This window comes from Corylus avellana, chromosome 10 (assembly GCF_965113065.1).
Source record: "Corylus avellana chromosome 10, dhCorAvel1.hap1.2, whole genome shotgun sequence".
In the NCBI taxonomy this organism is placed as follows: domain Eukaryota; kingdom Viridiplantae; phylum Streptophyta; class Magnoliopsida; order Fagales; family Betulaceae; genus Corylus; species Corylus avellana.
In genome coordinates, this window is record NC_142499.1 from 14308594 (window position 1) to 14323855 (window position 15262).

At 38.2% G+C, this 15262-nt stretch overlaps 1 protein-coding gene across 1 annotated transcript; it reads right to left on the minus strand.

The window, feature by feature from the left end:
• Positions 1-12553: 12553 nt before the first annotated feature.
• LOC132162020 (cytochrome P450 81E8-like) lies at positions 12554-14650 on the minus strand. The gene is made up of 2 exons (XM_059572264.2): positions 13657-14650; positions 12554-13177 (listed from the first exon to the last, which is right to left on the minus strand). The coding sequence occupies exons 1-2, from the start codon at positions 14545-14547 to the stop codon at positions 12566-12568; spliced, it is 1503 nt and encodes a 500-aa protein (XP_059428247.2). The 5' UTR covers positions 14548-14650; the 3' UTR covers positions 12554-12565.
• Positions 14651-15262: the final 612 nt, after the last annotated feature.

The following is a 15262-nucleotide window of genomic DNA, read 5'->3' on the forward strand; positions in this document are numbered from 1 at the left end:
TAATTAGTGCAGTAACTGTGATGCTCTCTGGATGTACGATCGATCGCACCGTGAGGTGCGTTCGATCATACTGGTGCACTCGATCGACCTGGTTGGGTGATCGATCGCACCTCCAAAGGCAAAACAGGAACTACGGAAAAAAAACTATAAAAATAGAAAAATTTAAAACAAAAAACAAACTAAGGAAAATAATTTCAAACAAAATCAAACAATCCCCGGCAACGGCGCCAAAAACTTGTTGATAAAAAATCTACCTAAATTAATAGTTAAATAATTGTACGTTTTACTTGCAAGTGCACAAGGTCAACATAGTAGTATATGGTGCAAGTACAGGATCATTCCCACGAGGATTGCTGAATTTCCGTTTAAAAATAATTTCCTTAAATAAATTAGAGATTGAGTTGATAATAATAAAAAGAGTAGAGCTTTGATATCCACCACTAATAGTATTCAATTAATATAACAATATGCCAATGCTTTGATCATGTTATGTATATCTAATGTTTGCCAACCTAAGGGCATGGGTGTATACTCCTTAAGCTATAGATTTCCCTAAGCAACGAGTTAGGTATGGGTGTATACTCTAACTCTTTTCTTTCCTAAAGGATTTAGCATGGTATATACTAAGTTGTTCTTTAGAAAAACATATGTTCTATGGAAATCGACAAACACACGAGGCCTAGGGCATGGGTGTATACTCCTGGCTCCCCATGTTTGATTAACCCAAGAATCACGGTGTGGATTAGTTTGTTACTTAAGTTAAACCCAGGACTTGGTCATCCAAATTGATCTAACTAACTAGTCCATACCACATGCACATGTTGATCAGGCACACACATATGAGGAATTCATGCAAGCAAGTATTAATCAAGTTAAATAGCACAACACGATCATCACAAGGCGCCAATAATGAAATATTAATTTAACATAACTAGGGCTTCAATCTAGCCCTACTAAGTAAATTAGCTACACATAGAGTTGATGTTAAACATCTTCATAAAATAAAAGAAAAGAAATGAAAAGAATAAACCCAAGACTTGAACTTGAAGAGCTCCTTTTCTTCTCCTTCTAAAGTGTATATATTCTAGAGGCTTAAGGGTCTATTTATAGGCTTTAGAACTCCTAGACAAAGTAGTAAACCTAGAGATTTTGTAGGGTTTTGAGACCTATTACAAGTTGGAATTGGGAAACCCTAATATGGAAATAATGTCAATCCAGCCGCCACTTGATAAGTCTCCTGCGCACGGGTGCGCTCGATCGCAGCCCGTGTGCACTCAATCGGAAGTCTGCGATCGTTCCTCTTCTAGCATGCACTCAATCGCTCTTGGTCTGGATTGTGCTTTGTCTTCTCGGGTATTGCGCTCGATCGCAAGTGCCCTGCGATTGATTGCAGTACCAGGGAGCTCCAATTGTCTTCATTTTCTCTTTTGAGCTCAAATCACCTAGTTTTACTTCATTTTCTCCCAAAAGCCTGTAAAAGTGTGAAAAACACAAAAAGGAATTAAAATGGCCTAATTAATTAAAACCAAAGGATTAAAATATGCAAGTTAAGGGCCGAAAATATGTGTATTTTAGCACTTATCAGATTGATGAGAATACTTAGAGTTGAGTTCATTCCTCTCTTTTCCTTCAAAACCTAGTCAGTATCTAGCTTCTGTCCGGAAGATTTTTTAGATCATTGATAAAAACAAGACCGAGAAACACATATCCGCTGCTGTATTAATGTTCTACCTTGCAGCCTGCTAAGTCACGCTACATCAATTGATATTAAAGCCCAAGTTACTTTCCATGAATTAGGAGGGGCAACCGTCTGGTAGACATGAACGAAGTGAACCTGTACATAGAGGCAGCCGTAAGGAGCAACCGGCAATTCATTTGCAGCACATGGAGGAGAGGTTTGGTGGTCAAACCGTGCGGAAGAAGGGGCGTGCGCACACCCAACACGGGGTCCCTACCGATCACTTAGCCGACATGGATGGTCTAAACGTTCGTCGTTGTTAACCAAGACTGCGGTACGCAGTGCGGAAGACAAATTTATTGCTGAATTTCAGCAACAGATGGAGGAGCAATTTGCGGCTATTGGGGATCAAATTGAAGACTTCACTACCAGAATATCCAACCTGGGTGGTCACAAAGGGGGTGGATCTAGAAACCCTTTTGCGGAGCGCCGAACACGTGGATCTCAGCACCGTGTGCAAGCTCATGCCCATTGGCGGGTGAATAGGTTCAAACTCGAATTACTGGAAGTCCAAGGTTGCTTGCAACCCGAAGAGTTCACGGTAACAAAAAAATCAAAATAAGTCAATGTTAAGTGCCAAAATATTCATATTTTAGCACTTAACTTATACTTGTTAGTTCCATAAGATTTGTTAGTTTGTGCTATTTTATTCATTTTATGTGTTTTCTATGTTTTTCTAGGCTTTTGGAAAAAAAAGGAAGCACTTCTAGAAAGTACGAGCATTAAAGAGCAAATTTGGGAAAGGTAGAGGTTCTGATAGTACTAGGACTAAACCCTACGATTTTACTAGGGTTTCTAGGATTTCTAGAGTATTCCTAAGCCTATAAATAGACCTCTAAGCCTCATAATTAAAAACAACTCTTGGGGAGAGGAATTGGAGGCTACTTCAAGGAGTCGTTTTTGGTTCTTTCTTTCCCTTTTCTTTTTAGTTTTATTTTAATTATGTGTAACTAATTCTTTAGTATGGCTAGATTGAACCCCTAATCATGTTTCTTTAATATTTCAATATTGGCGCCTTTGTGATAATCATATTGCAACTTGATTAATTCATGTTTTATTGAATTCCTCATATGTGTGTGACTGGCCATTATATGCATATGGTATGGTTTAGTTATTTAAGTTAATTTGGATGACTGAGTCCTGGGCTTAATAGAGTAACAAAAGAATTCCTCACGGGTTCTTGGGTTAATCAACATGAAAAACCGGGAGTAGACACCTATGCCCTAGGTTCCATGAGTTTGTCGATTTCCACAGATTTATGCTTTCTTAAAGAACAACTTAGTAGACACCCATGCTAAATCCTTTAAGAAAGAAAAGAATTAGAGTGGATACCCATGCCTAATTCGTTGCTTATGGAGATCAATAGCTTAAGGAGTAGACACCCATATCCTTATGTTGGCAAACATTAGGTATTCATAATATAATTAGAACACTGGCATATTGTTATATTATTTGAGCATGATTAGTGGTGGATATAAAAGCCCTATCTTTTTATTTATCTTTATTTCTTTTTAATATATCAATATCAATTTAGTGACAACTTTGATACTTTAATCAGTTCTAAGCAAAATCAACAATCCTCGTGGGAACGATCTCATACTTGCTGCACTATACTACTATTTTGATCTTGTGCACTTGCGAGTTAAAACGTACCAAATATTATCTATTGATTTAGGTAGTATTTGGCACAACAGTCAATTAAAAATAATAAATAAATAAGAGGTGTTTGGGGAAGCAGAGATTGAAGCGGAGGGTCCATGACAAGCCAATTTTACCTTTATTCGCGAACCTCAACTCCATCTACCCAATCTATATATGGAGGAGCAAGTTGAACCTGTTGAGGAGGAATTCCAAAATACTAAGATTCCTAATGTGGAGTTCAAGCATGAAGATATTGAAGATCCTTCACAAGGGTTTGTGGATTAGAATTCCCCACCAATCTATGATGACGATGTCAATGAGGAGGATCCAATTGAAAGACCTTTGCCATCTGACCTAGAAGAAGAGTATGATGAAGATGGGTTTTCTCCCATGTTTCACTGCCTCTACCCTGAAGAAGATGACCCATTGGAAGGGGAAGAACCCACAGATGACATTGCCGATTATGAAGAGGTTGATGAAGACCTTTCAGGTGAAGTGCCTAATTTTAACGATGAAGAGGTTGATTATGTTGATTTCCTTGGGGTTGAAGATTTTTAAATTCTCCTAACAATGATTATGGTGAGTTTTATACAGATGAGGAAAATTATATGTTCACAAGGGAAACAATGGCTGACCCATTCTTGAGTATTTTCATGGCATGTGGAAGAATAAAGTAACGAGAGAAGTATGGCAAATCCAAAGAATTGTCAAGTGGTGTGTGGGGCGTTCCTAACAAACATCGAGGTATGTCAATGATGAGAAGCGTCACACTTATTTTGGGGTGTTGCCTTGTCTTGATCTTGAGGAAGGGCGAGTGGAATGAGTTGACTGGGCATCCGAAGGACCGTGGAAAGAACCAGCCGAATTCGAGGGCGAATTCTCTCCAACAAGGGGAGAATGATGTAGATCACAGAAGACAGATTCTGGCATTGTGTTCAATCCTGCAATCGAGGGCATAAGTCCATGGAAGTGCGATCGATCGCCCGCATGCCTGCGATCGAGTGCACGCGGGGAGTCATTATGTTATTTTCGCATTTTAATTACTTAAACCGGCTTTATTTCATTGTTTTATTAGGGTTAGGGTTTCAGAAGTCTTTATTTCATTATTTTATTAGGTTTAGGGTTTTGGGGGTACTTATGTGATATTTTATTAGGTTTAGGGTTTTGGGAGTATTTATGTCATATTTTATTAGGTTTTGGGTTTTGGACTATAAATATATGCTTATAGCCTCCAGAGCAAGGAGTTGTTGTTTATTATTGATTTTGATTGATGAGAATACTCAGAGTTGAGTTTATTCCTCTCTCTTCCTTCAAAACCTAGAGAGTATCTAGCTTCTGTCAAGAATAGTTTTTTTAGATCATTGATAGAATCAAGACCTAGAAATGCATATCCGCTACTTTATTGATGTTCTACGCTGCAGCCCACTAAGTCACGCTGCATCAGTTGGACTGGCAGACTGACATACAGTTTTCCTAGGGTTTTTAGGGTTCTCCTAATCCCTATAAATAGGTCTCTAAACATAGAAGAAACACACGACTGCCTTGAGCAAAAATTCAACAAATAGTTCTTGGAGGCTTAGCAGAGTCATGAGCGGCTAAACCCTCTAGTGGAGTGTTGATGTAACCCTATTCAACTACAATGGTTTGATTGTATTTAAATTTATAGATTTTCTATTTATGCATGTTGGTTGTCTAATTATGGGAATTGCTACAATTTGATTTTGTTCTTATTGTTGAAATGCAATTATTCTTAAATTCTAAAATCAATATTTGTGAAATTCTTATCTTGTCTTAGAAAGTCTTATATTTTTATTGAACTCAAATCATTCTTATTTTCTGTGATTATGGGGATGATGATTATACAACGGTTTCAATTGACATAAAATCAAGAGGGTTAGATAGGCCATACCTAGGGAAGACGGGTCGTACCGTATCTTTGTGATTAGGTTGACAATCCGTGCCAACCGAAGATGGGTGATACTTATTCTTTAGAAATGTATTTTCTTGTTTATTTATAACAAGCATATAATTTTCTTGATTAAATATGATTAAAAATTGTTGTGCGGATAGAGGTGAAATCAATACCCTACACTCTCTCTTATATTTCAATTCTCTTTTATTTTCATGCACTTTAGTTACAAAACAACCCAATCATCTCTTAAATTAAGTTACTTTTAATATTCATAAACTTGATATCTATTCCTAGTAGTCCTTGAGGTTCCACACCCTCAATATAGCCCTATCCTATAGGGATTCGTACTATTGCGAGTGGTATTTTAATTTTGATATATTTTGGTATACAAAAGACCACATCAACGGCCAATAGGCCTGTTCGCACGGACATGTCAAATACGATTTCCAGCAGCGCCAAAACCCTAATTTAGGGTTATAAATAGCATATTTTTCTAGGGAAACGCGCCAAAGGGGCGCCGTTCAGTGTAATTTTCAAAGTTTTGGCATCTTGTAGCTCTGAACATGTATTCCCTTTGTAAGTTTGTCATCTTTGATGAATTCAATGAGTTTTAATTTGATTTTTGTAGTCATGAGAGGCTAAACCTTCATCTAAGGTTGAAGATGAAGCTTCACCATTGATTAGCAGTCACATTCACATTGTAATGTTCGTACAATTCCAATGTTTAATTGATTTGATGTTTTATTTCAATTCAGTTATTTGATTAAACTCTTTTAATTGATTGTTTTGACTATTATTGTGTATACGTCGGATATTCGGTGTGTTTCATCTGACGGATACATTGAATAATTCAATTTAAATTGGATATCCATTGCAATTAATTAATCAAACGGATACATTTGATGATTTGATTTAAGTTGGGTATTCTTTGTGATTTGTATAATGGATGGATTCATTGAATGTTTCAATGGGGTTTTTTTTTTTTTTTTATGAAAAGTAGAACATGCAAAGGTTTTATCGTTCTTCAGCTGTGTGAACAAAACATGCGAATGTATTGCCTTATTTGATGAGTGTGAATTCTGAAGCCTTAGTATTTTTGTCATTTGATTAAGATAATTTCATTTAGTTTATGTTTGCAAGAAAAATCACACAATTTTGGGAACTAGGTTAAAATTCAATCGATTTAGATAGAAATTTATTTACACGAACACAATTCCCTGTGGATTTGACGTCGCACTTGCAAAAGCTATATTGCAAAAGACTCGTGCACTTGCGAGTAACAATTTAAACTCACAACAAGTTTTTGGCGTTGTTGTCGAGGAATTGTTTTAGTTTGTGAAAATAATTTTTTTTTTTTTTTATTCTAGATTGATTTTACTTTTCTACTAGTTTAGTTAGAATTGTTCATATCATTACAATACACATCATTACCCAAGTCACTAACTAATCGATCCTAGTCCACTAATGCGATCGATTGCGATATGATCAAATTATCAATCGAACTCTATAGATTATGTATTATCCTTGTGCACTAATCCGATCGATCGTGATGAGAATGAAGGATTGATCGAACATTTGATCAATCTTAGTGCATTAGTTCGATCGATCTTTATACATCAAACTTGACACAATTGAAGGTTTGATTGAACATCCGATCAATCCTAGTGCATTAGTTTCATCGATCATGATACGATCAAATGATCAGTCGAACTTGATACGATTGTTGGTTCAATCGATCATAGTGCATATATTAGTCCAGTCGATCGAACTGTTAGGGTTTTTTTATTATCTTAGTGCATTAGTCTGATCAATTGTTATACGATTAAATGATCAATCGAACTCTTTGTATTTTGAATTATCCTTGTGCATTAGTTTCATTGATCGTAATAAGATTGAATTATCGATTTTTATTGAAATTGATCAATTTGCGATCGATCGTCCAATCGATCATAGTATTAGTAGTACAATAAGTCATGATAAGATTGAAGGACCGATCAAAATGTTTAAATTGAATAGTCATCCTGGTGCATTAGTCCGATCGATCTCAAGTGACCAACTAATTGATTGTGATAATCTCTTTAACATTGATTGAGAAAATTTCTTTAGCATCCTCCCATTAGAAGAAAGGTTAAGCCCCACATCCATGAGTCCCAAAGAAATCATGATCTTTTCTATGATCGATCTAACTTGACACGATTGAAGGTTCAATCGATCCTAGTGCAATAGTTCGATTAATCATGATAAGATCAATCGATAAAACTCTATACATTTTAGGACGAACAAGATTGAACTCCACAATATCAAACTCTTTAGTCAATAAAAATATCATCCAAATCTATACATTAAATTTAAAAATAAAAAAATCTAAAAATATATACACACATATCTACAACTTTATAAAATGTTTTTATTTTTTTTATTTTTTATATGTATATTATATAAAGATATAAAATCGAAAAATAATTAATTTTTTACAATAGGTTTTCTTTTTTACAAAAAAAAATAAAATTATAGGTTAATATGATTTTTTTAGTAAGCTAAAAAAAATAAAAATAAAAACTATTAGCGTCGACAGTTAGATATCGATGCTGTAAGTTTATATCAGCGTCAACAGTTAGATATGAAACGATATCGTTTTTGTCCAAAAAATATGCAGGATCTAGTGGCGCATTTTTAATCTCCCGTGCCCTTTTCTTCAGTTTTCGCGTAACCCTTAAACACCCCCTTTTTACTGTATAACAAGAGAGACAGAGAGGGAGAGAACCTTGGGTGGCAGAGCTGGGGACTGGGCGACACCAACTCCTACCCTGGTTCTACATCCCTCTTTGCCCTTTGTTTTTGTTCTAGCATTCCACATAGAGAGAAAGGCAAAGAGAGAGAGAGAGAGAGAGAGAGAGAGATAGATGATCCTGAGAGAGAAGGGAAGCGATAAGAGAGATCTAGATGAGAAAGTGAGAGACTGAGGCAGTGAAGAGCGAGAGGTGTGATTTTTGGAGTGGGTCGTCGGAGTAGTGAGCTAGCGACGCCTTGGGTGATGGAGAAACGCTAATAGGGGCAGCTTCCAATTTCAAAAAACGTGTGGATGGGTTATTTCTATGATTATTGGTTGATTTGGGTTTGATTTGTTTTAATTATTTAAATTGAATTTCGAAATTGTTGAGTTATGGGTTGGATTTTTGATTTGTGGTGTTTTGCTGCGTGTTCATAGCCAAAACATGCTGAAAATCTAAAGATGAGCAAGGACGAAAGATTATCATTAGGGTTCGTTTGTTTCGGCATAAAATATTTTCCCTCCTAAAATATTTTTAGGGAATTCATTTTACAGGAAAATATTTTACGATGAAAACATTTTCTGGCGTTTGGCGCACACGGAAAATCACAAATATTTTTTATATTTCCATTTAATCATATTAACCTATAAAATGTAATTTTTATTCACAACATAAAAATACTAATATACACTAATTTTAAAAATAAAATATAAAAATACTCGCCTAGGACTTGACTTGGACCTCGCTTGGACCTGCCCGGTACTTCACCGAGACTCGCCCGAGACAAGACTAGGACCTGACTGGACCTACTCAAGACTTGACTAGGACACGCCTGAGACCTGCATGGGACTCGCCTGGGACCCGCCCAGGATTTGACCTGCACCTACTCGGGACCTGCCCGGGACTAAACAGGGACTCGCCCAGGACTTCAGCAAGACTCGACCGGACCTGCCCTGGACTTGATCGGGACTCAACCAGGAGCTGCCCGGGACTTGACATAGACTCGCCATGGACTTGACCGGGACCCGACCAAACCTGCCTGGGACCCTACCAGGACTCTGTCGGGACCTGCTTGAGACCCGCCTAGGACTTTACTGAGACTCGACCGGGACTTGCCTCACACTCGCCAGTGACCTTCCCAGGACCCGCTCGAGACTTGACCAGGACACGCCCAGGACTTTCTCAGTCAAGTCCCAGGTAGGTCCGATCGGGTCCCAGGCGCGTCCCGATCAAGTCTTGGGTATGTCCTGGCGAGGTTCCGTGCAGGTTCTGGGCAGATCTCGACAGAGTACCGGGCAGGTCCAGTCTAGTCCCGGGCAGGTTCAGTCGAGTCCCAGTCGAGCGAGTCCCAGCGGGGTCCCTGGCACATCCGGTCCAGTCTCGGGTAGGTCCCGGCGGGTTCTCGGGCAGGTCCGGTCGGGTCCCGATCAAGTCCCGGCGGGGTCTTGGGCGGGTCCTGGGAAGGTTTCAGCAGTGTCCCGAGCAGATCCCGGTCTAGTCCCGGGCAGGTCCGGGCGGGTCCTGGCGGGGTCCCGAGTATGTCGAGTCAAGTCCTGGGCGGGTCCCGGGTAGGTCCCGATGGGTCCTGAGCGGGTCCTGTGTGAGTTTCTGTCAATTCTCGGGCAGGAGCAGGTCCCGGTGAGGTCCCGGGTAGGTCCCGGTCAACCATTTTCCTAAAATTAAAGAAGTGTTTTTGGTCAAAGGAAAAATATTTTCCGTTGACTATTATTTTACGTTGCGCCAAACACCCAAAAATATGTAAAACATTTTCTATAAATTATTTTACGGCGAAACAAACGGAGGCTTAGTGAGGGAAGGAAGGGAAGACCAAAGGAAGTTCTTTTTATTAATTTTTTTTCATAAGTTTCGCTTTCATTTGAGAATGAGAATCTGGAAATGAGGGATTCGGATGCTCCTCAGTCTTCTCTCTCTTGCTCTTTTTCTTTGTTTTGCCCTGATATTCGTTCTTCCTTGTCAATGAGTCTAAAACTATGAGTGGATAATTAAGAATTTGCTAAAGCTTTTAACATCATGTAGTTTTGTTTCGTTTGCTGTATTTAGAAAGACTACAATTACATATAATCAATATGTAACTAGAAAAGCAAGAGAGGCAAAAAACCCAAGCAGAGCACTAGAGGCGGCGCCGCACAGCAGGGGTGGGGGAGATCTCCCCACCCTCCCCCCCCCTCCCCCCCCCCCCCCCCCTCTCTTCCCTGATTCGTTTCCCCCCTCTCTTTCCTGATCCTTCCCCGATTCCTTCCCCCTCTCTTCCCCCGATCAGTCTTTCTTTTCTGTTTGTTTTTCTTTTTGCTTGTTTTTTTCCTTTTTCTTGCTAGGTGTTTGTTTTGGCACACTTTGTGGGTGACGCTCTTGGGGGATTCACTCAAACTTCCCCCCTTGTTTTTTGAGTGTGCCACCGATCTCCTCCGCACCGCTTTGCCGTCCACAATCCTCTGCAGGGTCTTTTAATGTGTCCCCCACCGCGTTGAGCTTCCAATGCCTCCTTCGCTTCGAAGTCCAGCAAGCACACAATCGGCTTTTCTTCCTACTGCCGACTTCCACCTAGTGTGCTCCTTTTTTTTTTGTTTTTCCGGTTGTTTTGCTTTTCCATTTATTTTGGTTATATTGTGTTGTGTTGTCTTGCTGCTTTTTGTTTTTTTTTCCATACTCATCTATTTTGCTTGTATTTCTTGTTGCTTGTAATAAGGCTGTGTCCCCTCTTGATCTGCTCGCTTTATGATTTGGTCCAGACCCTTGGGGTTGTGGATGTGAATGGTTTTCTGGCTTCAGGTCGAGGAGGATGAGTGTCAGCATGGGGTTTTTTCTAATCCCAAGATTGAGGAATAAGAGCTATCTATGCATTGGATTGTCTGCCAAGAGCAGATCTGCTGTTACAACAGAAAATTAGTCATGGATTAGTGGATGTTTTGCGTCATAGTTTGGACTTCAATATAAGATCTGTTTGTTATTGCCCTCTATGATGTATAATCTTTTAGTTTAGGCTTGGATTTTGATTGTAAGAGCTTTTGTGCTCTTGACTTTTCTATAAATGAGATCAGATTGATTTTTCAAAAAAAACATAAAAAATAAAAGAAAGACTACAATTACTCATTTTAAATTATCACCTAATTTGTAATATTCTTCCCAAATTTTAAAAAGTTACTAAGTGGGTTCTTCCATTTTCCTTGTTAAAAGTATTAAAGTTGTTATTAAAATTAATTAATTTTATAAAATATAAGTGTCTACGTCTCTATTTATATTGTCTGAACTTTTACATTTCCTGATGTCTTCTGGATTTCAATGCCAATATTCTTTTAATTTGTTTGATAGTAGTACTGGTTGAGTTGTCTCTAGACCTTATTAAATATTTTGTGAACAAAATCTGGCAATAAGTTGAAGCAAAATTATTTTTCTTCATAGATTTTGTAACTTGATTTGGTCAATATATGCTATATTAATTTTCAATGGGCTACCTCTCACTACAAAACCTAACATACATAAAGATAGAGATGATTTCGTCCCAACATTGTTAGTGGAGCGTTGAGCGTTGAATATCTTCTACAACTCTTAGTTAGAGTTTTTTTTTTTTTTTTTCTTTTTTTTTTTAAAAAAAACATTATATCTTCTTATTTTGTAATGCTATTTTAAGAGTTATATAAAAAATAAAATAAAATAAAATAAAAATATTTTTTTATATATTAAATTTATATTATAATTATATTTTTTACATACGCTATACAAATTGAATTTTTAATGTGATCGGAACAACAGTACCTATCATTGGGAATTAAGCATGTGCCTTCCCAATTAGTTAATGACAAATGTTTTTAATTATTTAATACTGTAAATGGAAAATCAATAATGCTTTACAGCATTTCTTTTTTTTATTAATTTGGTCGAACTCTTTCTAGTTGTTTCTCCAACTAGAAAGAGCAATCATGTTTGTTTTGGTTTTATTTTTGAGATATAAGATGCTCACATATCTTTATTTCCTTTTCAGAACAATTTCTAGCCTCATCCACCAGGATACTACTCGATAGCATGATAAAGAATCCAACGAATCTCCTTGAGCATTCAAAGTCTATCAACTTTCGCTAAAGTAACAGCTACATCTTTGTGATTATCATATAACTTTTACTCTTTATATATTGAAATGAATACATTGGCTGAAATCATTCGACCAATTTCAAATATATTTTACTTTCTTTCACATACTCATCCAAGAAAATCATTTTATTTTTTTTACTTGTTAGGGCATTAGGGGTGATAAAGTGGACGTTAATGGTGAATCATCAGCATCCACTTTTTCGTTAATATGAAGCTTACTAAGTAATGAACACATACCTAAAATATTTTTCAACGCTATCCACTCAAAACTCTAGGACTTTTTTTCTTTCTTTCTTTCTTTATTCTATTAAAAAAATTTAAGACATTCTTTTTTCCTTTTTTTTTTTTCTATTAAAAAAAAAAAAAACTCTAGGACAATGTTAATTCAAACAAAATCTACTCGGAAAGGAGGTTATTCATAATGGGACGTGTCTTACACATGGCCTCCAGTGCCACAGCTTTGGGCATGCTGACTCCATTGCCTTCGGTCATGTCTACTTCTTCCTCGCCAACCCTCTCCCACTCAAAACACTGAATCAATGACCCCAAAGCCAACCCCAATGTCCGTTGGGCGAGTCCTGCCCCAGGACATGCCATCCTTCCCAACCCAAATGGCAACAACTTGTGCGAATCAACCTTGCCGTGCTCAAATCTCTCAGGCTTAAAACTGGTTGCGTCATCCCACACCTTGGAGTCTCTATGTATGGCCCATGCATTCACCAATAACATCGTATTACGTGGAACATCGTATCCTCCCACAGTGCAATCATCAGATGACATATGGGGTACTAACAATGGAAGCGCCGGGTACAATCGAAGGGTCTCGGAAATTATGCTTTGAAGGTAATGTAGTTTAGACACATCTGGTTCGTCTAACAAATTCTCCTTTCCAACTTGACTGTCCAACTCAGCTCTAACTTTCTTCAATATGTCAGGATGGTTAAGCAAATTGGACATGGCCCACTCTAATGTCACAGCTGATGTGTCCGTCCCGGCAAGTAGCAAGACCTGCTCCATATCAATTAATTAGTACTAGAGTTTGAAAGTAAAAAATGCACTGATTATTGGGAGCACGTAGAATTGAGCAAGATTTTATGAAAACACTTCATAAGATGTTGAACTCATTCAATGTCACTGCCGACACTCTGTACTAGCTAGGTAGACATGCACACATGCAAGTTGTATGCATCAGGCCACGTTTCCCACTAGCGATTGGATGACGGGCCATATCTATTTTCGCATAGTCCGTATATCTATTTTGTCGACTTGTTATACCACCATAATAATAATAATAAAATCTAAAAAATGAAACTATTTAGATATATTACAACTTTTATTAGAAATTCATTTATAATTTTTTTTTATCATTTATAATAATTAAAAGAATTAATAAAGTAAGCAAAACTATTAACAATAAACTGTCACATTAATATATAAAAAAATTGGTAATAATTGACATTTAACACCATTTATCTTGGAAGACTTACCATGATAAGGCCTTTGATAATCTGGTCCGTATAGTATTCCGGCTGTGATTTCTGCAAATAAAGTAGATGGTGGATCATAGTGTTTCCCTCTTCGTTACCCTTCTTCTCATCAATAAGGCCTTGCAAGAAGGCATCCATCCTCTTAGCAAGCCTCATCAGCCTCTTCTCTAAACCACCGTGATCAATCCACCGCATCAGGGGCACGAATTCTTGAAGATTCGACGCCCCTCCATTTGCGAAAGCCTCGCTTATTATCTCCCTAATCTGCCTTGCCTTTTCCTCGTCATTCACGTCCTCCCCGTATCCGTAGTACCGCTTCCCAGCCACCATTCTCATTATGATGTTAAAGGTGAACTCCGAGAACATTGATTTCAGCTCCACCTTGGTGAAATCTTGGGACGAGTTGCGTCCGAGTTTGCGCAGCAAGCGTTTGATCTCGTCCCTTCGGATGCCCATGAACATGTTGAGGCGGGTGGTTGAGAAGATCTCGAGTGCGCAGATGCGGCGAAGGTTGCGCCCGTGATCGCCGTAGGGGGCTGCTATCACGGTGGTCTGGTTGTAGCCGAGAATCTTGCCGATGAGGGAGGGAGGACGGTTGGCTAAGACGATGTCGTTCTTGGTGAAGCATTCCTCGACTGCGGATGGGGACGATATGATAACCACCAGTTGGGAACCAAATCGGAGGGAGAAAATCTGGCCGTATTTTTGCGAGAGGCTGTGGAAAGTCCGGTGGAGGGGCTTTTTGACGAGATGAAGATGACCCAGAATTGGGAGAGAAGGTGGGCTGGGAGGGAGGTGTTTGGGTGTTGTTGTTTGAAGATGGATGATGAGCTTGAAAGCAACAGCGAGGACGAGAAGAGAGAGGGATGAGTATAACAACATGTCTTCCATGTTTGTGAAAATGTCTGTGAAGAAGATAAGGTGTATATGTGGGATAAGGGGCCCTGCACGCAGCTCTACATATGTGGAGAGAAATCCATCCTTTGACGTAAGAGCTTATATCATATTGAGGGTTGTCGTGTTGACTTGTTTGAACATACAGAAAATAAAAAAATTAAAGCGTTTATTCAAAAGAGAAAGATGACTTGATGCGGAATTATCACGTGAGACAATTAACGCCTCACGTCAGTGAGTGCGTATGCTCTTTCCTCATCGAATACGAGACCAGTTTATGATCACATATATGTCTATGTTTAGTCAAGGAAAACAATGGGGATAGATTCAAAATAATAATAATTATTTGCATGAATGGTCAGCGATTTGAGTAAAAATTGTTTGTGCAGGCAATTCTTCCCAACTCTTCTCAACTCTACTCTTTTTTTTTTTTTTTTTTAGGTTGATTTGACACTATTAATACTCAACTTAACTATCTAGTAATTAACCCCATGGTTCGTCTCCCAGCCCTATCTCTCACGGGACTAGACTCAGGGATCATAACCTCTCATATTCGAGAGCATTCCGCAGAAGACTTTTAAACTATAGAGACAGAAAGTAACAACTATATTCCACACATACAATCACCAGAGTAACGATAAAGCATCATAATATAAATAGGTCATCAAATGTATTGGTCAAAGACCGATCATCACAAAATAAGTTACAGAAC